This window comes from Limulus polyphemus, unplaced genomic scaffold (genome assembly GCF_000517525.1).
Source record: "Limulus polyphemus unplaced genomic scaffold, Limulus_polyphemus-2.1.2 Scaffold1704, whole genome shotgun sequence".
In the NCBI taxonomy this organism is placed as follows: Eukaryota; Metazoa; Arthropoda; class Merostomata; order Xiphosura; family Limulidae; genus Limulus; species Limulus polyphemus.
This window is the reverse complement of record NW_013667314.1, coordinates 125,078-150,424: the sequence shown is the minus strand read 5'-3', so window position 1 is coordinate 150,424 and position 25,347 is coordinate 125,078. Positions and strand designations below refer to the sequence as shown.

General features: G+C 29.1%; 1 protein-coding gene across 8 annotated transcripts in view; it reads right to left on the bottom strand.

The window, feature by feature from the left end:
* Positions 1-25,347, bottom strand: part of LOC106464631 (serine/threonine-protein phosphatase 2A 56 kDa regulatory subunit gamma isoform-like) — a 109,998-nt gene that overhangs the window by 50,738 nt on the left and 33,913 nt on the right. For all 8 annotated transcript variants that reach the window (XM_022392369.1, XM_013924786.2, XM_022392374.1 and 5 more), the window contains 6 exons: positions 24,766-24,858; positions 18,591-18,721; positions 13,591-13,650; positions 13,090-13,252; positions 12,066-12,116; positions 7,850-7,969 (listed from right to left, as the gene is read on the bottom strand). In XM_022392369.1, coding sequence (XP_022248077.1) covers positions 7,850-7,969; positions 12,066-12,116; positions 13,090-13,252; positions 13,591-13,650; positions 18,591-18,721; positions 24,766-24,858 — 618 coding nt within the window. The remainder of the gene's footprint in view (positions 1-7,849; positions 7,970-12,065; positions 12,117-13,089; positions 13,253-13,590; positions 13,651-18,590; positions 18,722-24,765; positions 24,859-25,347) is intronic.

Genomic DNA, 25,347 nt, shown 5'->3' with positions numbered 1-25,347 from the left:
AGAAATAAGTTCTTAAACTTATTTTTATTAAAATATAGAACAGTAAATAAAGAAGTACAGCAAACAATTATCTCTTCCAGTTATGACCTTTGTACTTGGGTTGCTGCTTGACATAAGTTGCTAAACCTTTTAAAATTTTGCATGTGGATAAGATGAAATGAAATAATTCCACTATAATTTATCAAGCTTAGTTACTAAGCAGTATTTCGACCTAAAAATATATGAAATTTCAAGAAAAGCTAAAGACACAACCTACCTCCTTGAACAAGATGGCATCCTAACAATTTAAAATGGCTGAGAAGGCCACTAGGGTGACATTCTGAGCTTTCAATTACTATAGATAGTAATGCACTTAATTTTTATTTAATTAAATAATGCACCAAAGAATATGGACTAATAACATGCAAAAAGTAGACAAATTCCCTTACCTCTCAAATTTTCCTGGCTTTCTGACTATGCAACAAGAGCCATTAAAAATTCATCCAAGCTAGTTATTAATTTCCCACAGGAATAATGTTGGTACTCTGATTGAAATTGACATCTAACTGTTCAGAACATAACATTATACAATACGTCATTTAATAGATGAAAACCTTCACTTTCTATTGGTTACAGGTAATATATATAATGAAATGTAAAAGAGAACTATTAAAAATTCTGAAAAGAGGAAGTGACAGGAGAGGTCTGATTTTTAATCAATAGCTCTGTGATCAAACAAAATTGAAGGCTATAAAAATTATGGTTTGTTTGAGCAATAAGAATTTTATTGATAGTAATTTACATTAAATTTCATACTTTTTCGAGAGATAGTGGATAAAATAGGGATGATGACATGCTAAGAGAAAATGTGTCACGTGGGTCACACTAGTGGAAATTCAGGTTTATTTTATATTGTCTTGTAGAATTAAGAACTTAAAACTTGTATACTATTAAAATATGGATTATTAGCTAAGATTTTATGCTATTCTAATTGGTATAACAAACAAAAGTAGTCATGCACAGTAAAGGATACCTGTGGCAATGGGGTTAACTGTGTTTTTTTGATACTTCTTTTAAATTATGAAATTGACTGATGCATAGTACTAAAATTTGAATTATAATATACAGTTTGATACCAAACTTGTTGACACAAGTTCATGATATAGTTGTTCAATAAAATTTTGAATGTGAGCCAAAAAACGCGATGACATGGCCTTTAACTCATGATCCATCTGGAAAGGGTTAATGCTTACTGAAAGCTTGTGAAATATCGTGAAGATATACAAAACATATTAGAAGTTATAGTATGGAAACTATAAAGGTCAATTTCTACATCGATTTGACCAAGTATGTAGGGAAAGAGTTAATTTACATTTCAAGTAGTTTCTATTTTTTTTTCAGGTTATGAATAAATACAAAAACAAAGTGGAAATATTTCATGTCTTTCTGAAATTTCAAACACTTACTCTGCAGTGAAATGAAGGCTGACATTTATAAATGTTCAACTTTAGGTCAACATTTAACAATAAAACAAGAAAAGGATCTACCTGTTAGACCACTTTAGCCTTTTTTATGTATTTTATTATCTATCTCACACAATAGCAGACTCATGTAAATTAGTGTTAATAAAAAAAACTGATATCTTGCATATTGCATACTTTCATCAAAAATTCGACTGTATATGGAAATATGTTCTATACTATGATCAACTGATCAGAGTTGAAATTCAAGCTCATCCTATGTACAAACATGGAAGTCAATAAAGGTTTGTTTGTAATATCATGATAGACTGACTGGAATTGTTAATCTAAAGCCCACTTTTCTGCACTATCAAAAAATGACTGTGATATGATTTCAATGGGTTGAAAACTTTTAACACCAGCCAACTTTTTTATTCAAAAATGGCTCAGTCAATAACATTATACCTGTGATATCACAATATATGAATTAAAACCTCTATACTAGAGTCCATTTTTCTGTTTAAACACACCATCAATAAGAATATGTATATGACATCTTCATACAATCACCAAAGTCTCTAAACTTAAGTTCAATTTTCTGTTCAAACACTGCACTATCAATAAGAATATGTGTATAATATTTTGATACATTGTTTAAAATCTCTAAACTAGTCCATCAGTACGTACTTAAGCAAGGATACTTATTATGCTAATATAAGAATAGGAAAAAACAATGATTTATAAACATAAGGAAGAATTTTATTGATGGTGGAATATACTAAATGTTTTAATAGAACATACCTGAAGAAGACAGACCAATGTTCTGTCGAAACATGTAGTATGTTCTGCCATCAATAAAATTATTTCTTCTGTTTATGAATCATTGTTTGCCTACCCATTATCATCAATAAAATAAGAATATGTATGTGACATCCTGATACATTCATTGAAATCTCTAAACTAGAGCCCAATTTTCTTTTCAAACATTGCACCATCAATAAGAATGTATGTGACACTTTGTTACACAGTTTCAAATTCCTAAACTAGCCGAACTTTCTGTTCAAATACTTCACTAACAATAAGAATGTGTGTGTGACAATTTTACATATATAGTTTGAAATCTCTAAACTAGAGCCCAATTTTCTTTTCAAACATTGCACCATCAATAAGAATGTATGTGACACTTTGTTACACAGTTTCAAATTCCTAAACTAGCCGAACTTTCTGTTCAAATACTTCACTAACAATAAGAATGTGTGTGTGTGTGACAATTTTACATATGTAGTTTGAAATCTCTAATCTACTGTCCAAATTTCTGTTCAAACATTGCACCATCAATGAAACATAATGACTGATGCATAGTACTAAAATTTGAATTATAATATACAGTTTGATACCACACTTGTTGACACAAGTTCATGATATAGTTGTTCAATAAAATTTTGAATGCGAACCAAAAAACACGATGAATATGTGTGATATCATGACTGATTGACTGGAATCTTTAAATTAAAGTCCACTTTTCTGCACTATCAAAAATGTCTGTGATATTATTTAGATTTTATGTCCAAATAATGCATTCTCAATATGAACATTGTTGTAATACCATGACAGAATGAAAAAAGTATTACCACTGAAACTTAATTATGCAAAAAATTACAGTCCTGTAGAAGAATATCACAAGCATTATCACTAATTAATGTATTATATCTTAATAAATTCTGAACGTCTCACTCCATTTAGCCAAAAGACATAAAAAAAAGTCACACAAATTGATGTGGAAACAAAAAATCCAACGATCCCATCTTGAAATAAGACTACCTCAAATACACATGTATATAGAGTTAAACATTGAACAAAATTAAATATTTTCTCAACCCCAAAACATATTTTAGGAATTCTATCTTCTTTTTTTCTGATCCTTACATTCTACCTTTATCACTCCTGTAAATTTCAAATTCACAATCTGGTAGTCACAATATTAAATAGTATACATTCTTCTATTAATAAATATTCTTCAATTATTAAGCTCTTTATAAGATTCTGATGCAAGTTTAACGTTGATTGTTCCTTAGCTTTTCCCCACCATTCTCGTAATTCACAATCTAAATTTGTTCACACATTCCTTAGAATTTGTTTTTCTCATTTTTCTATACTATTCCAAAACTATGTTTAAACACTTATTTTTAAATCCAATAACTTACATCATTACTTAATTCTATACATTCCTAGAATAACATTGTTTTGACAATTTTGTTTATCATGAAATTAACAGAAATTTTAACTAATATTTTCATGTTCATTTCTTTATTGTTTTTTTTAATTTTTATCACATTCTTAAGTACTGGAATACTTGATGCAACTTTGTATGAACCCTTACCATATTTGGCCCATTATGGTCTCCCCATATTTCTATCCTACTATTCAATAATAGTGCATCCAAGTATTTATAAAGAATTTTTATACTTGTATGTAGTTAACTTCAGTCTAAAACCTTGCTAAATAAACAATTTTAATTTTCTAAATACATTCTCTTTTGGGAATACAACAATTCTTATCATAGATTACAATTATTAACATAACTATATGCTGTAACCCATATATTTGTAGAAACCATAACTATTAAATGTATCATTTACACATTATACAATTTACAGAGTTTTATAAAATATATAGAACATTGTTCACAGATAATAACAATTACAGTAAATCGTTCACATAAAAAATAAAGGTAATCTAGACAGACTGCAAAGTTGTTTAACACCATTTGTACTTTCAAGTATGTCTGATAAACTTTCTTGTCGTATGACACTAACCTAACTTGTTTGTTTTCATGTGTTTCTTTAATTCCTATATTAAGTTGGTTGAATCTATTAACTCTTTTCTGGACTGGTAGAGTGTTACTGATGTCCTGTTCTTTTTGTTCTTACACTTAAAATGCCTTACCAAATTGCATGAAATTTGATAAATACTTTCTACATAATATCTTGTTTCGTGTTTGAAAAAAAATAAAATATATATATATATATATAGTTTTGTATTTGTATAATTTCTTTAGATTGTGAATTTTTATGAAATTTCATTGTGAAACAAAAAATAACCCCTTCCACTTAGTTTCTTTTTAATGTGTGCAGGACATTTTGTACATATTGTAGATGTATCCAATAGCCATTTTTTCAATAAAGTAATTTTTATGCCTGTAGTAACAGCACATTTCTCATCTGTTCATACAAGAGCAACTATAAATATGACAAAAATAAAACTTTTTTATTAGTTCCCCATTACAGGAGGTTCCGAGATATTCCAAGAAAACTTAAAATAAATTTGGTTTAAATGTGTAAAAATGGCAAAGCATTACAAACTAATGGGCCTAAAATTTGTAATTAAAATCACAAACTGCTGATCTATTTTTAACACAATCTTCTTAATTTGCCTATTTCAGATTCAAAATAAGAGGTACGTAAAACAGTATTTAAGATCTATCTTCTGCGCAAGATCTTTTGTTCAATACCAGAATAAAATTCTTAAAGAACTCCTGTTTAGCACCAATCAGCTCATCTCATCAAAATAGCATTTCAATCCTGTAAAATGTTATCAACACCTCAAAACATCCTTGCTTGACCAACACTTTTAGGCAGAGGACAAAGTCACATAAGGTAAGCTACTTCTTTTACTTTTTTAGGTATAACCCATTTCGATTGTAATAAATATTAAAAGTAGCATACAAGTTTTCCTCATTTTTTCCCAATGTAATAAATAATGTTTGTTTGTTTGTAATCAAGCACAAAGCTACACAATGGGCTATCTGTGCTGAATGAACCACTCTAAAAATAAAGCAAAAATTAAATGTAGTCTTTGTGATGTGTATCTTTTCAAGAGGCATTTTGAAGAGCATCATACTTGGCATACCCTCACAAGAAGTAAGGTTTTATTATAATAACTGGTTTATAACTTTCACCTTGGTCCAGCTCATCAGAAAAAAATAAATTACTCATTAGATGTTGTTGTTTTTATTAGAATGTATTAACAAAATGTAAAGGTCTGTACTTCGAACTTCCTTTGTCTACCTTTTATTATCTCAACTATATCATCATCAGTATAAAACAGTTTTTGTGTAAGATACACATTTTCTTTATTTACTTTTTTTTTTTGGTGTAACAATATTTCTGATACTTATACTGTGGTTTTTCATTTTGTCAGAAGTAATGTTTTTCTTTCGTTTCAACTTAGAATAATGTTATTTGTGTATTCTTTTCATATGGAATATGCACTTTGTATGACAACTTGTTTTTTAAATGATATATTCATGCATAAATTACTTCAATATGTAATATATACTAATAACTGGTATTTTGTATGTTTTCCAAATTCATAGATTCTTTTGTACATTTTTAATACATAAAAATAATGCTTTCCACATTCTTTCACAATATATATTTCCATATAGGGGGAAATTAAAACTACATTGAAGATAGTAAGACAGTGTTAGGAAAAATACTAGATCTATATAAAATGTTTCCAACTATAATTTTGGTCATGCTAAATTTCTCTCTTATAATTATCATTTGCTGTCAATAACTAATTAGTTATTGTATGTGTTGTTTTGTGTAATCTCAATAATCTAATGCCACAGATCTAGTTTACCTACTCAATGGCCCTAAATATTCTTACCTGATATCTTCTCACAGAATCATACTTCAAACAGACATAATACAACCCAAAAAGATTATTACAAACAAAAATAACATGAAATGAAACTATATAAAAACTCAAGTTTGTGGCTTGTTCCTAAGTGTTGTAAACTTTGTATTAGAATCTAGTGTTCACTTGTATGGGAACCTTTGTCAGTCTTTTTCTCACAAAACAGTACATTACTGCTCATACCACTATATTTCCTTTAGACTGACATAGACAGGTAAGAATCTTTTCTGTCCAACAATTTTTAGCCTTTGTTTCTATCTGCTTTCACAACTAAGATTCACCAGGTATTGTCTAACCAACCTGTTGTAACATCACAAAAGACTGGCCACACAGTTGAAGAAATAAAAATCACAGACAGAAAAGGAAAGTCACATGAGAAGTAAAACATGGATGAGAGTTTGTAAGCAAACAAAAACCTATACTTGGGATAGGGAAAAAAATATTTCAAAAATCAATAAGTGCATTGTTTACAGGCAATACCCCCTAGAATATGAGCAGAAATCAATAGTGAAACATTTTTTAATTTTCTATCATTAAATAAATGTTGCAAATTATAAAATACAATATCTAAAATATGACAGAGTAATAAATTGTTGAATTACTTAGAACTTCTCTTTTTTTACTTTAATAATGAAATTTGATACACAAATGTGCACCCCACACAAGAAAGCTGCTCTATGGTCTAGAAAGGGTTAAAGTATAAGCTTCAGTGACATTTGCTGTGAATGTTTATTTTCAAAAAAAGAGTTACAAGAACTATCATTTATCAGACGATCTGGAAGAATTATTCATAACATACAATGAAAATTTAAATAATTTGGACCCTTAATGATATTAACTATTCTTAAACATTGTCAAAATAGTGGTTTAGTCTTCTACCAAGCTAATCACAAAGACAACTTTCACTAGTCATCATTTAAAGATTATGTGATTATTCAAATATATATTTGCCCAACACTTTAAGGCAACACATCAAATCAATCACACAGTATTAATAAACTGTGTTTCAAGTATTTCCGTCAATAGTATTTGAATTGTGTACTTCATGTGAGTGCCTATGTGAACAGCCTGCAACTATTAAAATGACAAGTTTCATAATTCCTTACAGATGTGCAGCATTGCCTCAGCCTGTAGATACAGTCAACTGTCTGTCAGTTATATCACTACCAAAATTATCCTACACAAATTGTTGGCAAGTTTTTCATCTTGAACATGCAATATTTTACACAACAGAACCAGAGGCAGAAAAACTTAGACAAAGCAATTTGATATAACTGAAAATTTTGAATTATCCTTTCTATAAGAATACAAAATATAACACATATTAGTCAGCTTTGAAGCTTCCTAATTTGTCAGAAAAGTTTAACATCTAGGCAACATACTGAAATTTAAGCCTACTAGCCAAATGCAAATATGGTGGTTTGGATCCCATGTTTGTTGTTTAATTTTAACAGTTATTTATCTCAACATTATTTATACCAACATAAAGCCAATGTAATGCTTATTTTTGGTTTATGGACAACTTTAAAGAGTATGTCCCCAGAATAATCATTAACCAACTCATTTCTAGTGGTAATATATGTTAATAAATCAACAATATATTTATCAGCTATTGATTAAATTTTATCTCAGCTTCCCATCCTAAACGTTGTTAACTACAATGCTACATATACAGTAGTTACCATCCACAACAATGTTAATAAACTAACCTGAAAATGTGAGGAAGACACACATTTAGCAATTTGTCTAAACAATGGAACCATAACTTTAGTGAATTCTGCTGGCTCTATCACATCCAATATTTCTTCTAATTCACTTAGAAACATTACCTAAAAACAAGAACATCTGGTGTAACAAACATTTAAGATTACGGTATTTAAAATTATAAATTCTCTCTTTTGCTTAAATTTGTCCTAATTAAAAAAAAACAAAAAAAACTTGATTATAACCTAGAGTTATGATAATAATATAGTGTTATAATATATAATAAATAAGATCAGTTTATAGCCTCCATCCAGCCACTTATTTTTATTTGATGAAGTTATAACAAGACAAAATTTACAAGTTATATGAGCAATTTCTACTTTATTTACTTATACAAGAAAAAAGCAAACTTAAGTTCATAGGTTACACCTAGCTTACAAAAAATCATATATCTGCCAAATAAACAAAAATTAAGTTTGGCTTAATATTTAATCATTTTAAAGATTATATTAAGAACATGTTGATCAATTAAGGAGATACAACAGTTGTTTCAATACCAAATGAAGGTATAATGTGAAAAGTTATTACACTGTATAAAAAAACTTGTATTACATAGTTTAAGATATATTTCTTTTCCTCTTGTAAAACAAATCTTATTTTCTTTTAAGCTATAATGTACACATAATAGGAAATATTTAGGTTATTCAATACTATTATATGTGTGTGTGTGTGTGTGTGTGTGATGGGAGTAAAAAATTTCTTACACAAAAATCTTTCTAATGCATTGTTTAAAATCTAACAAAATTATCAGCATGCATATTAGTCGACTTTTATTAAATTGTCAGAGATAACAGTGATCATTTGGCCCATCTAGGCTATCCCATTTTCTATTACCATCCTACTCCAAATCCTTCTTCTCATATTCAACCTTGATCACTAAAATAATTATCCAATTTTCTCTTAATCCTTTGTCTTATATAGCAAAGATGTAACATAATTCTTATAATAAAATTTTTAATTTTGATTTTTTCTATTATTTATACTAAAAATCCATTATTTATTGTAGTTATTTGCACTCAGATTCTGAATAGCTCATATACAAGGCGATTTTCATGTTAAGTATAAAAATACTTTTTTTTATTTAAAGTGGTTTTCAAATTTTATTTACATAACTTCTAGAACCTCCTAAATGAACATCAAAAGTTTTTTTTAAGGTAAATGTTTATATCTTACTTTCCATTTTCTCTACCATATCACTAACTGTAGCTATTAACATCAATTAAAAGTGCAATGAAATATGTGATACCTTTTAACTCTTCATCAAACAATCTTAAAATATCTTCTTTGGGTTATATGCTTGATTTCATGCCTTTACCTTTTCACTTATAGTTTATTTTAAATGTTTTACTTTCCTTTCCCATTTATTATTCATCTCAACACATGTCAACAGGTGCCCAAGAGCAATATAACAGTATCATCAGTTAAGACACTTTTAGCCTCTGGCAAAATGTTTATGCCCTTGCTTAGTAACTTAAACTTCACAGAGCAAGTTGAAGCTTGGGTTATATTAAAAAATTACTACACCGTTCAAATATGAATTTTAAAACAAAAATATTAAAATATTAAATGTATGAAAAGTAATGTTATAAAAATATGATGTATAAACAATTAGATGGACAAAGCCAGGTACTCTAGCCCACAACATCCTAGTGTCTGTTATCAATCAATCAATCACCTGCTACAGCAGATTGAGGAAGTTGCCTATGAACCCTTTTTAGAACAAGTGGATGTAGAGAAGAAGAAACTATAAGAGTATATTAAAAAGGGGAATAGACTGGCAGAAAAAAGAAGATGAATAAAAAACATTAATTTAAAGTGATTAGTCTAGCTATGAGTTAGGGTTAACAGAAATTATAAGAAACATATATATGTTTGAAAGAAACTGAACAAAATTTGGTTAAATTAAAAGAGAGGAATAATCAGTGGAAAGGACAGAAAATGATGTTGAATTAAAGAGGAGAATAAATAAAAAAGAATATGAAACTAGACCATTGGAAAAGAACACTTATAAAGCAAACCACTTTAATATAGAAGAAAAACGTTTTATGTAGATTTCACAAGATTAAACAACTGAAAGCACATACTAATATTATAGGTAATTAGTTATAAAACAGTACAGTAGTTTTAATAAGTACCGTTAGTACAACCACTTTCTTTAATTCCATAACACAGCATTTTAACACTGCTTAGGAAATAGCATGAATCAGTATACATTTCTTGATAACTATAAAGTATGGAATAAATAACACCTTTGGTCATATATTTATATATATTAGAAGGTAAAATCAGTAAATTAGTTAAGAGAAATACACACTTTTTAGCAAACATATTTATTTTTGCACAATTATTTTTAACTGAAATGTAAAATTACAAAAAATGTACTTAAGTGTTAGAAATGGTACTTTCCTCTAAGTGTAATTCCTCAAAATAAATTTAACGTAAAAATGCTTGAAAAAATCTATATACAATGTGAAGTTGAACATCTTCGTTTGATAAATAACACAAAATAGTCTTATGCTTTTGTTAATCTACTTTATGTATATATGTATACTTCATCTTTAATTCTGATGTAATTCTAAAAACAACTGTTCAGTCACTTGATTGTAGAGATTATGCAGTGCATTGGATAAAATGATTGATAGTAAGAACATCTACATATCTAAAACTATACATCTGTGAATAAAATTTTTACAAATTTCTTTTCATAATAGTGCAGAGTTCATACAACCTTACATGTACAAAATTTGAGGACTGTCACAAACCTTCATAACAAATTTCAAGGGCCCTAGTTTACCCTACTTGTTCAATAATAAGAAGTCTATAACTATCTGTATAAGTTTAAATTTTTTTCTCATCTTTTAAATTTCTCGCTAAAGGCTTGGTCGATTCGGCCAAGTTCGTGACCCCAAATTGACCTTTAGTGTTTCCGTACTATAGCTTTTAACCCTCTCGCTACTGGCAGGTCAAAGGGAACATGTCCCTTCTAGAAGTATGGAATTTAATATAAATTACTCATTATAATATTGTTATTGTGACCCCTCTGGCCACACTCTCTTTCACAAATTGACAATAGTTCTTTATGACATTTTGTACTGTATTACTTATAACCAATAGAAAGCCAAAGTTTTAAACTATCAAATGGTGTATTATCTTACATTGTTTTCTGTACAGAGAGTTGTCTATTAAAATTATGCTTTGCCTGAGTAATATATAAATTGTAATGAGTAATTTACATTAAATTCCATAATTCTCGGAGGGTGGTAAATATATTAGTGAAGAAGGAAAGCCCAGAGAGCAAATATCACAATTCTCATACTTGGGAAAATTGAGGAATTTTTTTTTTAATATTACCTTATAAAATTACCTATAAAATATTAAAATTTGACTTATTAACTTTGTTTTGATGCCGAGTTCATTCATATTCAATGATAATAAAGTAGTTTAATTAAATTTTGGTTGTATTTCTAAAAAATGTTGTGACATGTGCACCTTGACCTACCTGTTGCGAGAGGATTAAAGAAGATGCAACAAACGATGTTCAGGTATTAGAACCGAGGCATCTTTACATTGAATTAATTAGATATTTAAGAATTTGTATTTTTTTAAGATAAATGCTGTTCAGCACAAAAATTCAAGGAGTTGAAACTGTAAGTCAAAATTCAAGGACCTGTATGAACCCTGAATAGAATAAGTAAATTTTTTAATTAGTAGAGCAATTGGCAACAATAAGGAATACCAATGACCTGATCTACAATCTTATTTTTAAAATAAATACAAATTATTGTAAACAAAATATTACAAGTTTATTACATTTGTAGTCAGAGCTTTGTTATGAGCAAAAATTTATTCAGTTAAGGAAAAGACAACATGTAAATGATCTTTTATTTTAACTTTTGTATGTAAAATTGTAAGATCAATGGTTTTCATGCAAATTATATTATGAGAAATAAAACAAAATAAAAGAAGTGTGTCATTGTTTAAGATCCACAACATACAAATATCTTCAGTGTTGACAGCTTGTTTGATAATGTACATGAGTTGTGTTATTAAACTATTTAAAATAAATGTTAAAAAACAATTACAAGACACAAAACAATATGATGTTTTCACAAAACCCAGTAAGTAACTTTACAAACCAATAAGCTTTAAAAACAAACTTACTTCTTTTGGGCTGTGAACTTTAGGCCAGAACTTCAACAAACTTTTTATTACCTGTAAACAATTCATAAGCTTGAGTTTCAGATAAATACAAAAATTCACTGTATACAAAAGCAGTTTCTTGAATAATTTATAATAATATTTATGATAATGCAGACAGTTCAACAATAACAAAGGAACTATCATCACTGGTTTCTGAACTATCTCAGAAACTGTAGATCAATAAAGACAGAACTAAATGTTATAATACTTTAAAAGGTTACTAACTCCTTCGTGAAATGTAAAAGGGTAGCAATAACAGAACTACCATGTTGAATGGTTATTAAGCCAGCTATGAAACAATAGAACTAAGACTATTTTGTAACTAAAAACTTACATGTAATTTTAATAAGATCTCTGTTCAACGGTTTCTCATTTGACGATACAAATTTTGATGTGATATTTTAACTATAAAAAAATGTGTGTAAGTTTTTGAGATAGTTGTGCCAAATATTAATGAAGTAAGAAGAAGATTGTGTCAATCTATGGATTATAAGATACAAAAAATTAATATAAAATACAAATGTCTTCAGAAAATAAATCACTTTAAACAGAAGCAGGGTCTCAAGCTTTCAATTTACTTTATGGATTACTAATCTTAAATTCTGATGTTTCTTAAGAAGGAAAATAACAGTCTGGTCAAACTTTGTAAGATCATGAAAATAGTTTACATCTATATATTAAATAGGTTGTACCAGTATAAAGTCTAATTACTACCAGAATTGGAACAAATCAACTTCACCTTAAAATAATTATTTATGGTGGCATGAATATAAAAATTATTACTCAAGGTTTTTCAGAGTAAATTGTTAACAAAAGTTTTTTTTACGGAAAAGTAATTGAAATTTTGTGTCAGTAAACAAATAACTGAAACAAATCATAAACTATAAAAAAATTTCGTGGTTCAGTATTATACATAAGTGCACAGAACAAGACTTCCAAGCTACACCTACACCAAGCAGGTATTAGACATACAATTACTACTCACTGGCTCTGTGAGGCTTGCATCTTTTTCCAAAAACTGTACAACACAGTAAGCTAACTGGGGATGATACACACCAAGAGACTTCACTTTATGAAGTGGCATTATTACTTTTAACAGAAACACCTTGTGTTCTTCTTTGAGTGGTAGAGCAAATCCATTGATGATACTAGAATAGCAAAGCAAATACTTTTTACTCTTAACATGCATGTAGATACAAAATAATTTCCTGCAGTTTAATGATAAGACTGTTGTCTTTTTTCTTTTTATAACTAAAGGTTATTTAACCTTTTCAGTTTAAAATAACTTTCACCAGACATCAATTAAATAAATTATAATTTTGTTAAAATAAATAAAAGTGAAAAAATAATGCTAGTGAACAAGTTTAATGATTCTTTATATTAAAAACACTAACAATAGCATTTACAATCTTCTTCATGACAACAAACATATAGATGAAACATTTTTAACTTTCTTGATATTGTATGCAGTTCACTGATTACTTACCTTCCTAAAATTTCTAATAATTCTGCAACTCCATTGTGCCGTTCTGTTTCATAGATGAACCTAGAGTAAATTATAATATTATCAAAGAAATGCATAAAAATAACTTTTATTAGCTAATAAAAAAGTAATACAATATTACATATTAAAGAGGTTTATGACGATAAAAGAAAATTGTTTTAGCTACTACAGTAAAACCATTATATTAACTACTGAAGAAAAGTGGAACATCATAAAAAGCATACAACAAGTATTAAGGGGAAAAAAAATTAAAAGTTAAAGAAAAATACACTGCTGACTGACCAACAGAGAGAGAGGAATAAATCTATAAAATAATGCTCAATAACAGATATTTAAAAACTGGCAGTCATAACTAACAAAATACTGCCAAATAAACAGCAAAGTGAAAAATGTACATTCAAGATAAACTATGCCTTCTCTAGTGATCAATTCAAGAAAGAAGAAAAGCAGAATTTGGCTGTAGTTGCTGCCAGCCAGTTACCTTCCCTTCTAATCAGCTGTTTAAAATTAATGACAGTGGCAAATAGCCTAAGTACATTTGTCATAACAAAAAGAGAGCAAGTTTGGTAGCAGTTGGAGTTGAGCCAGAGCTTTACTGTACTTCTGCTACTGACACAAGTGTGGGGTGACTTGTATCATAAATGATTATGCAAACCCACATCATCACTGACAGCCAAAGAGATACTAGCACATAAGTTGTACAACACCCAAAAATAAACTTCACAAACACAGCCACTCTAAAAAAAATTACCATTGTCAGAAATGGATAAGCATTGCAATGTCGAGTTTAACACAAAAATCTATCATTTTACAACAAAAAACCATACTTATATTGTGGTAATATTAAAAAAACTTAATATTTATAATAAAACTAGGAAACTGGGTTCATTTCTTATTAACAGATTTTATAATGGGAAAAGTCACCCTCTAACTTATGAGGTTCTCCTTGATTTATAAAAACATTAATTACATAAAAAGATCATAACATTTACTACATCTACATTATTTTGGATTGGTTTGGTTCAGTTTTAAATTAGATAAGCAGGCATTTAAATACACCCTATATCTTGCTGAATGCCGCTTTTTGATAATTTTCTAAATAATTAACTTATCAAAGATAACAAGAAAGATCTCATTGCTCATATAGTTAATTATTCTTCCAGAAGTATCTAAGTAATAAAATAGAACATTTTCATATCAGCTTAATTGTTTTTGACCCAACCAGTTTGCATTTTCTAAGTCCACAATTTTAATTTCAGTTAAATTTCAAATTCTACATGATCACTTTCCATCTTTGTAAGAATATTTTAAAACAGGCTTAACACTGAGAGAAATTTAGTCATGATCTAAGCTGAACCATTCTTTTTAAGATTCACTGATCATACTATGGTAACTTTATTAAATTTTGTTGAACAATATTTGCTGTCCATACTTCACATAACTGGAATCTAGATATCAACATTATTCCTTGTTACTTCCAGACCTTGGAACTCAGTTCAATATTATCTGATGACTATATTTACAACTTATTTCATGCTATGAGTTAACAATGAGAACCAAGTTAAAAGTTGCAAAAAAAAAAACACTGTCTAAACTGAAAGATAAGTTTCAATTTTGGCAATTAGTTACTTTTATTGTAATCTTTATGTGCTATTCTTACAAACAAAGCTTATTTCTTTTTTTTTGTTATAATATTTTCATCCCATTACATTCTGTAGCTTTCTAGTCCATTATGGTTGATTAAACCTAGTATCTGCTTTTTACAACATTAAAAAAACAAATATAGCCTAGCAAGTTTTTAAGTAATCTGATATAGTTAAGAAAACTAACTTATTTTAAGTCTGAATCTTGAAACCAAATGATTTTATTACATATACAGAGGATTGTTCACAATTCATTGTAACAACTTGCACATTCAATTACCATGCCTCTAGCCATCCTCATGGCTTGTGACTGTATTGGTTAAAAGCCCTGACCATTTTGTTGCAATTGTGGTGATTTGCAAGTGATTTTAAAATTGACCCCTTCTGGGGGGTTTACTTTACAGGATTTTCCAATGATAAATTCTACTACTATGTGATTATGAAAGCGTGCAAGGCACAAAAGTTTAGTTTTTCAAAGAAAGATACTTGTAATGCTCAACCACATTTGGTAAAACAATGAAAGGTGTAATTCCAGCATAGAAAATCAGAATACTCTATGACAAGTTACGAGTCATGCACTGGAGGTAATAAAGGAAATTAACCCTCTGTGTACAGTGTCAGTTTACTGTGCATGTCATAACACTTTACAGAGTTACATTCAAAATTTACATAATTTTAATATCAGTGTATGTCAATTAAAACTTAGTTTTCAATTCATATTTTTATATTATCCAAGTTTTAATTTTTTTTAAAATGAAATATTTAAAATTTTCAATCATCACTTGTGTTTTCACATTATGTGTGCCCTCTCAATTCTTTCACTTTCTAGATTGTATAACTTCAATAATATAGTTTCTACAGCGTCTAGCTAATGTAAATACAACATGTAAATAATGTCAATGTCATATTTCAAAATTCTAATTTCTCCATTTCTTAAGGTATCAATATATTTCTCCAACCCACAAGAGAAGCTTTGCCCATCTATCAATAACTTTCAAGGCAGTTTTCAAAACCTTGTGTTCTTATTAGATGTACATATTTATAACCAACAGAAAGATATTTTTTTCTATTTCAATTTGATGGCAAAAAAGACATTAGTTAAGAGGAGGTGAGAGATGTGTTTAAGTGAAGTTGTTGCTCATAGTAGTTTTGGGACATTCAGTTCTAGTGACTAATATATTTTAGTGTTTTAAAATGCATACTTGAAAAGTACATAAATTTTTGTTTGAACACAAACTTAGAGAAAAAAAACTAAGACTGATCAGCTATGCATTTGAATGTATATTTCATGTTCTGCAGTACATCAATGTACAAAAATCAGCTAATGTGTTGCTTTTTGGATGAATAAACTGCTTACATGGTACAAGTCAGAAAATAAAACCATAAGATTAAAGTACGAAGAAGTTAAGAGTTGAAACTGGGAATATCATCAAATGAAGATGTGGCAACAAATGCTGTATTCAAAGAAAAAGTGTACATTTCATAATTCTCAACTTTACATTTAATGCACATTGAAGATTTTAGATACAGGAAAGTGTTAGGGTAGAAAAAACTAACAGATATTTTACTAGAAGAAAATTTTAATGTTCATTTAAGAGGATCTATAAGTTATGCAAATTAAATACGAAACTACAGGAAAGTGTTACGTAAAAAAAAACTAACAGATAGTTTTACTAGACGAAAATTTTAATATTCATTTAAGAGGATCTATAGGTTATGCAAATTAAATACGAAACTACAGGAAAGTGTTAGGTAAAAAAAAACTAACAGATAGTTTTACTAGACGAAAATTTTAATATTCATTTAAGAGGATCTATAGGTTATGCAAATTAAATACGAAAACTGTAAGATGTAAAGAAGTATTTTATTCTTAGCATGAAAATCATCTTTCACTCAGAATTGAGTCATATTGAATATATAAAGGCTTTAGAAATTTATAAACAAATCTTTAATATAAATACTTTATTAAAAATTCTGATTTGTTATGTACAACAGACATGTAATGTTTACTAAAAGCTAGCCAAATTTTGTTAAGATACATTCAGAGTTCTAGTATGTATAGCTTCATCATTTTTGGGCTCATGCAAATGGGCTCAGCCAAATGTAAAGAGTTAAAAATTTGTCACTAGAAGTAGCCCAAGGACAGAGCTGTTCATTCCAACTCTAGTTAGAGTCTCCCTTAGAACTGTAAACAAGATTATTCATACATGTTCAGATCTACAAAAAAAACAACCTGAGCCATGTTTAAATGTGTTTCCCAAAGTACACAGCCAAAGGAAGAGCAACTGTCAAAGGCTGCGCAGCAGTACCTGGCACATAACAAATGGAAGTATATCATCACACTGGATTAAGCATATACATGTATACTTAAGTGTGTGAAAAAGCCTGTACAATTTATTACTGTCCTGCTGGTGATACATTTTGCAAATGGTACAGAACATACCATGGAATTTACAGTGCTTGTAAATTACTTATAATGGTAAATTAAACATCTGGAGGGTAATGCAAAAATGCCAAGGTAAACTCTGCATATTATCAGATTAACACACTGGCATCACGAAACTGCAAGATGATACTGTCTGTGTACAGAATGGATGCCAATAAGCTACAGCTCCATCAAAACAAAACCGCCAGATACACATCCATGTTAACAAATCAGTTCCTCCACATAAAACAAGTATAAATGGAAATTTGTGCTATACCAACTGCAGATATCTTTTCAGAATTCTCTTGTGCATTTAACTTCTCAAATGAGTCACTGTCCACATCTAGTTGGTGAACTTTGGAAAGCATGTAAATAGGAAAAGACAACATTGACCAATACATTGCACAAAAGCCTCCTGCAGTGGATATTGCACCATAGAGCAATAACCAGTGCCATCCTATAAAACACTATCAGTGGTAGAAGAATGGCTTTGAGGTCTCAGCTCTTATCTTTGTATCCTTCATCATTACTAAAGATTGAAAATGCCCCTCTGTATTTTATAGATTCATATGTAACTGAATTTGTTTTATTTTATTCAGTTATTTACAAATAAAATTTGTGTGAATCATAAGGTCTCTAATAAATACTTTATACATATATATATATATACACACACACACTACAAAGCAGGCAAGTTAAAATAATTTTACCTGGCTATATTAAAGTATTTTTTGTCTTAAATATTAAGTTAGTTTGTCTAACCCTAATGTAAACAGGATACAGCTAACATACTTAATACACTTTAAGAACGGTTAGAGAAAGAAAATTATACATATATATATAAACATTGAAAAGATACATTATGCCAAATATGCCATTGAATTTTTTTTTTTTTAGAAACAGATCATTCTTACCTATAAAAGATATTGTTAATCTGTTTCCTAATGTATGCTCTAAGACCCAAGAACTTTCCATAAATCCTATGTAATGTTGTCTTCAAAAAATCTCTCTCTCTGGGGTCTTCACTATCAAACAGCTCTAGTAACTGACAGAAAAAGAGAAAGCATGGTATAATGTTTACCTAAAATACATGTTAGTGCCAAATTACATAATTCAATACAGTGACGTGAGATACTCCACTCATTCAACAAGTGATTTAGAACTTACGTGGTGGGATCATTAGTTAAACATGGTTCAAAGGGCAATAAAATAGTGAAATTAAGTATAAACAGACTTAGACTGTAATGGACCTAAAGCTAGTTTTCTGTTACAATAATCAGTCATTTTAGAAAGAAAAAAAGGGTAATTTAGATTTATTTCATATTTTTTCATGGTGGTTACAGGGTCAGTCAAGTTGAACGTGTCCACATAAATTTAAGAGAGAGAAAATAACAGATAAAATTAGTTTGACTGAAAAAAAAGTCTGATATCTATTTAAGACAAGTTTTGGAGGTTACACAAACAATAATATGAACATTTTCTGAACAAAAAAAATTAATTTTTTTTTATCTTAACATTAAAATCACTGTGCACACTCAGAGCCATCAACACTCTGGTTCCATCTATTCTCAGACAAATCTTTAGTAAAAATACTTAGTTAAAAAATCTAATTTATCGTGTATAAATAATAATAATACACAGAACATATTAACTCTTTCAACCCGGGCTTGGTCCATGGGACTGATCTCGTAACCATTCTGTGCTTGTTATAGTTTTCATGCTATAACTTTTAAGTTAGTAAGCAAATGTGAACGAAATTTGGCAGTTTATCAGTAAACATTACAATGCTTTCATATGCAAGATATTTAATTCTTTCTATTAAGTTTTAAGGTTTGTAAAGCAATGTTTCTTTCATGCCTTTTTTTCTTTTTACATCTTGTCTATCTATCATGCAAAGTAATTTTCATCTTAACATTAAAATACTTTTATGCATCAGAAAATTTTGAAATTTCACATGCTAAATCTTTATAATGTCCAACTAGTTGTCACATGTTTCTTAAGAAAAAAACTTTATATTTTACCTGTTATTTTCAGTAATTAATCTCTGTACAGGTTCAGTAAATTTGACCGATTTCGCAACCACCATAAAAAATTAGGAAATAAATTATGCATCTTTCTTTCTAGAATGAACACAAATTATAACACGAAAACATAAATGCCTGGCTAACAATACAGAAATTACAACAACACGGCTCACGTGCACTCGTGTTATCGTATCAAATAACATAAAGGTGACCTTTGGTCTGTACAAAGTAAGTTGTCTTGGCTGTGTTTTAGTAGACCAGTATTTTGTAAAATACAGTCACATTTCAGTTATAATACATTATATATGTATGTACGTTATTACTATTTACAAATAAGTTCTTAAACTTATTTTTCTTAAAACATAGAACAGTAAATAAAGAAGAAAAGCAAACAATTATCTCTTCTAGTTGCGACCTTTGTACTCGGTTGCTGCTTGATGTAGGTTGCTAAGCCTTTAAAAGTTTTGCATGTTGTGGACATGAAACAAAATATTTTTTTAGGTTTTATATATACTTTTGAATAACTAAAAAATCATAACTTACTACATCAATACCATAGAATTGTACTATAATTTATCAATTATTACTGTAGTAACTAAGCTGTATTTGGGTCTAAAAAATGTGAAATTTTGAGCAGACTAAATACACAAATAGAAAAGATAATACATTCTTATTTTATATTCTAGCTTGTCAATACCTGTAATTTGAGTTTCTAATTCATATGGAACTACAGACTTAGTATTTTGACTTCACAAACATCTAATTTGAACCAGTGCTGCATTCAACATACCACGTGCACACAAAAATTGATGTTTATCTGTGTTTTTTAATATTTACTTTTAAATTAACAAATTGAGTAATGTATAGTTTTAAATTTGAATTATAATCTACAGTTTGATACCAAACTTATTGACATAAGTTCATGAAATAGTAGTTCAATAAAATTTTGAATATAGGTCAACAAACAAGATGACATGGCCTTTCACCTGTGACCCGTATTGAAAGGGTTAAAAGTTATATATATGGTATGGAAGATGTATAAAAGATCAGTCACATCACCTGACCATGTATGTAAAGTTTATCAACCACACTGAAGATTATGACACTCACTGCTTGACCCTATCACAAAGGGAGCACCTTCAAATGTTTTTCTGTACAAGTCATTGTGTTACATTCAAAATATAATTAAACACCTTTACTATCAATATATGTGAATGAAATTAATATAATGTACGTTATGATTCAAAGTTTTATTTTGTCCAAGTTTTAAGTCTTTTATTTGAAAATAAACCTTTAAAAAACTACTTCATACTTCAGATGTATTGTCAAATGATCAACGAGCTATGTAAATTCTCTATTTTGGCTCTCTGTATCATCAATAATACAATGGTAATTGAGTAGAGGTACATCTAGACAATAAGATGCTTACATAACCTTTTTGACTCATTCATTTCAAAGTTCTCTGAATGAATACAGTTGAAACAAGTAATAAATTTTTTCATCCCCTGCCAGGTGCCATGCCCACCTTCAACAGATGTGTTTGAGCTTTGTAGCCTACATGTAGATGCCACATACACGTGTATATTCATTAGAAAGAGATCATTTTGCACTGTATTCTAACAATGGTTATTTTGAAATTGGCACTCAGTTATCATCACAGATTACATGCAATTGACTATTAGATTGTTAGTTGCTTGATCGAATATAGCACTTACAGCTGTTTCTTACCTAAATATGTTATAGTTAGAGATACAGTTTATATTGTATTTAGGTCTTACTATTATATTTTAGTTAATTATGTATTAGTTATGTTTCAAATGCATAATTATAAGGTTCAAACATTTTTTAAATATACATCATACTTTGTGTCCATTCTCAAGGCTTACAATATTATGTGCTGAATTTTGCCAAAGGGTTGTACATGTCTCCCACAGAAACTGTAATATGCCTAGAGGGCACCGCTGATTTGTGTCGAGATGAATAATAAGTGGTAAAGGACAAGAAAGGAAAATAATACATTAAAAATTAACTGTATGTGAAAAGTAAAAGACCTGAAATTATGAATTTAACACAGAGAAAATACTTAAAAGATATTCTACAAAAAATTAAAAGGTATGTTGTTTTTTCAATTTCTTAATTTTAATCATTTCATTGCATTGTACGTTAATGACAATAGCTAGTTAGTAATTTGGTAGAGAAAATGAAAAATAAAATAAACATTTACCTTAAAAAACTTTTGATATCCTTTTAGGAGGTTCTAGAGATTATGCAATTGAAATATGAAAACTATAAAACAAACTATTTTTACACTTAAAATGAAAATCACCTTGCACTCGATTTATTAAATTTGAATGCAAGTAACTACAATATAAAAATAACATATTTTTGTAAAAACACTTAATTATAATAATGTCATTCTCTGTGTACAAGAAACTTATAATCTTTAACAAAATCTTAACAGTTTTTGAATGGATATGTTAAGAAATCTCAGAGTTATTGCATGTATTGCTGTACAAGTGAGATTCACGACTCAATATCTACAAATTGCACGAGCCCACTGCAAAAGGGTTAGCTGTTAAAGAATGATTTGGCTTAATATAATTCAAATTTATTTTTAAGATTTTCATTCATTTTTTTAAACATGAAATTCAATACCTTGTGTATGAAATTTTAGTGCCTAAAATTACATGAGATAATAACTACTGAACTTAAAATAAACAAAACAAGCCCAAACAAAAAAACAAAATTAAATTAAAGATACTGCATATATTAAAAGGATCCCCACGGATTAAAATATGCCCTGAGTTTTGAGGTGACTGCAGAAGTAAGACCCACATTGTGGTGGGGATACACTGGCTGTCAGTCTTAACCTCCTTTGCCAGTGAAGGGTAATATAGATGTGGGACGTGGCTTGAGCACCCACATCTTGCTATCCTGACCTCTATTTCCTTTTATGATGTTATTTGATTTTTTATGAATTTCTTCATGTGACACTGGTGAACAGAAGTTAACCCTATTGACATAAGGTTATGTCATCACATTTGTTGACTCGTTTGCTGTAGATTATAATTCAAATTTTAGTATTATACTTCCGTTAATTTTTTCCACCTTAGGTACTCACAGTTATAACATAGCTAAATTCCTTGTGCCCATCTTAAAACCTTTTACAACACCTGGATCCTTCCAATTTTCCCGAGAAATCAGTCAACTCCCCCCACTTTAAAATCATGAGATGGTTAGCTTCGATATTACTTCTCTTTTTACTAATATTTCCCTGGACGAAACTATTGATATTACACTTTATAAGCTCATTGCTAAAAACATTCTTTCTTGTCAATGGACTTTCTAAATCTGATTTCAAATCTAAGCTTGAACTCTCTAATAAAGACTCTCCCCTTGATCCTATGCTTGCCAACATTTTTCTTTGTCACCACGAACAGAACTAGATTGACAACTGTCCTTTAAGCTTCAAACCTGTTCTCTACAAAAGGTATGTTGATGATACTTTCCTTATTTTCTGCCATATTGATCATATCAAAAGCTTTCTTGACTATCTTAATTTACAACACCCCTCTATACACTTCACTCATAAAATTGAGACAAATAAGTCTTATTTCCTTTCTGGACATTCTTGTTAACTATGATTCTAATGGTTTTTCATCTTCTGTCTATCATAAAACACATTTACTGGCCATTTTATACCATTCTCATTCAAATGCAATCTTATTCTCTGCCTACTAAATAGAGCCCACAAACTTACCTCACCCTATCTAGCCCTTCACAAAGAAATTACTTCCATACAAAGCATCCTCTTTCAAAACAGCTATGCCAAGCATTTCTTAGAGAAAATAACTTCCTCATTCTTAATAAATTTGTTTGACAAACCACCTAAGATACCTGCTTACCATATCTTGGAAGACAGAGCTCCCTTATCACAAAACAGTTGAAAAAATTATGTAATTCTTACTATCCCCAAATTGACCTGAAAATTATTATGAAACCCAATTTCAGACTAAAAAAATATTTTTCTGCTACAAAGATTGTTTGCTGACTGTCCATTGTTCACATCTTATCTACTTATACATGTGCAAAGACTGAAAGACCTCCCATATTGATGATACCAAACATCACCTTAAAGTATGAGCATGTTAACACATGGGCATATCTATAAAAACTGGAAGAAAGGTTACAAACTTTTTCAACTCCGCTATCTAACAGCACGATACAGAAACAGGACATCTGATTTCTCTCTCCAACTATAAAATTCTCTCAACAGCTAAGCACGATACCAAACTTCTTATAAAAGAAACATTATACATAAAAACTGTTCTTCCATCCCTAAATAATTCAGTCTTCACTTTATTTCACCTATTTTTATTTAACTATTTCATTTGTGCCACATTTTCATTTTCTCATGTTATAATCTGTATATTCAAATTGTTTACTTCTTATGTTTATCATATTTCTGTTGTAATTACAAATATTGTTTGTTTTGTAAATCCCAATTACTGAAGATGGAATTTTGATGATTCTGAAATGTTTAATAAATGCTTCCTATTATCATTTGTGTTGTGCTTTATCATTAAGTTACGTTTTCCAAAAAATGAGTTGATTATTAGAACTATAATGTTTTTAGCTTATGTACAATGTAGAAGAAACAAATCAACTTTTCAATACTCTATGACCTTCACAGTACCTTATTTAGTATTCTACAAAAGATTTGCATGCAATATATCAAACCGTTTTTGTTGTAGGCTGCCAAGAGAATAACCTATAATGAATTTGCAATGTAAAAAGCTGTCATACAAGCAGCATTTGTTTTCTTTTTTACAGCCTTAAATATGCACTGGTTAATGTTTTATCCATTTGTGTCAGATAGAGTTTTTTTGTAATAATTTAGGATTGCACATGTCACATATACCTGCACACATTTTTCAGCAAGTTCTTCAGTCCTTGTGAGAGAAAAAACCTGTCAAGTCTCACAATAAAAAGGCAAAATGTTTACCTATAAATTTCAATTCAATAATAATAAACTTCATACATAAAAAATTGGTAGTTACCATACCTGCAAAACAAAATTCTGATCTATATATCGTTTAGCAAGATTTGGCTGAAAGTCTGGAGACTCAAGGAACCTCAAGAAGAATTCATAGACGAGCTAAAAAACAGAAAAAAAAAAATTTAAATCCTTTTATTGTTAAACTATTTCTTCACACATGGGCACTCACTGTAAATTGACCACAATGCTTACATTCATTTGATTAGTATCAATGAATTTTTATGCTACCTTTCAACACTTAACACAAGAAAACTGTACTTAACAGAAAATATCTTTATTTTACATTGTATGGTAAACTGAGATCATTGCAGCAAAAATGTATGTGTAGGAAGAAAGGTATGTTAGTTCTTTACCGATATTTGTTTTATAACAAGAAATCAAGTGAAAGATGTAGAACATATTTCAAAAAGGCATTAATGGTTTTAATACTCAAACAGTTTAGATTCATGGTATGATGACAATTTAATTATTTAAACACAGCAAAAACTTAAGTAAAGCTCATGTTTTACATCTCTGAAAGGAATAATAATAATAGCAGAAAACTCAAGAATGTGAGAAAATAGCCTTCATTTAAAGAAATTACATAAA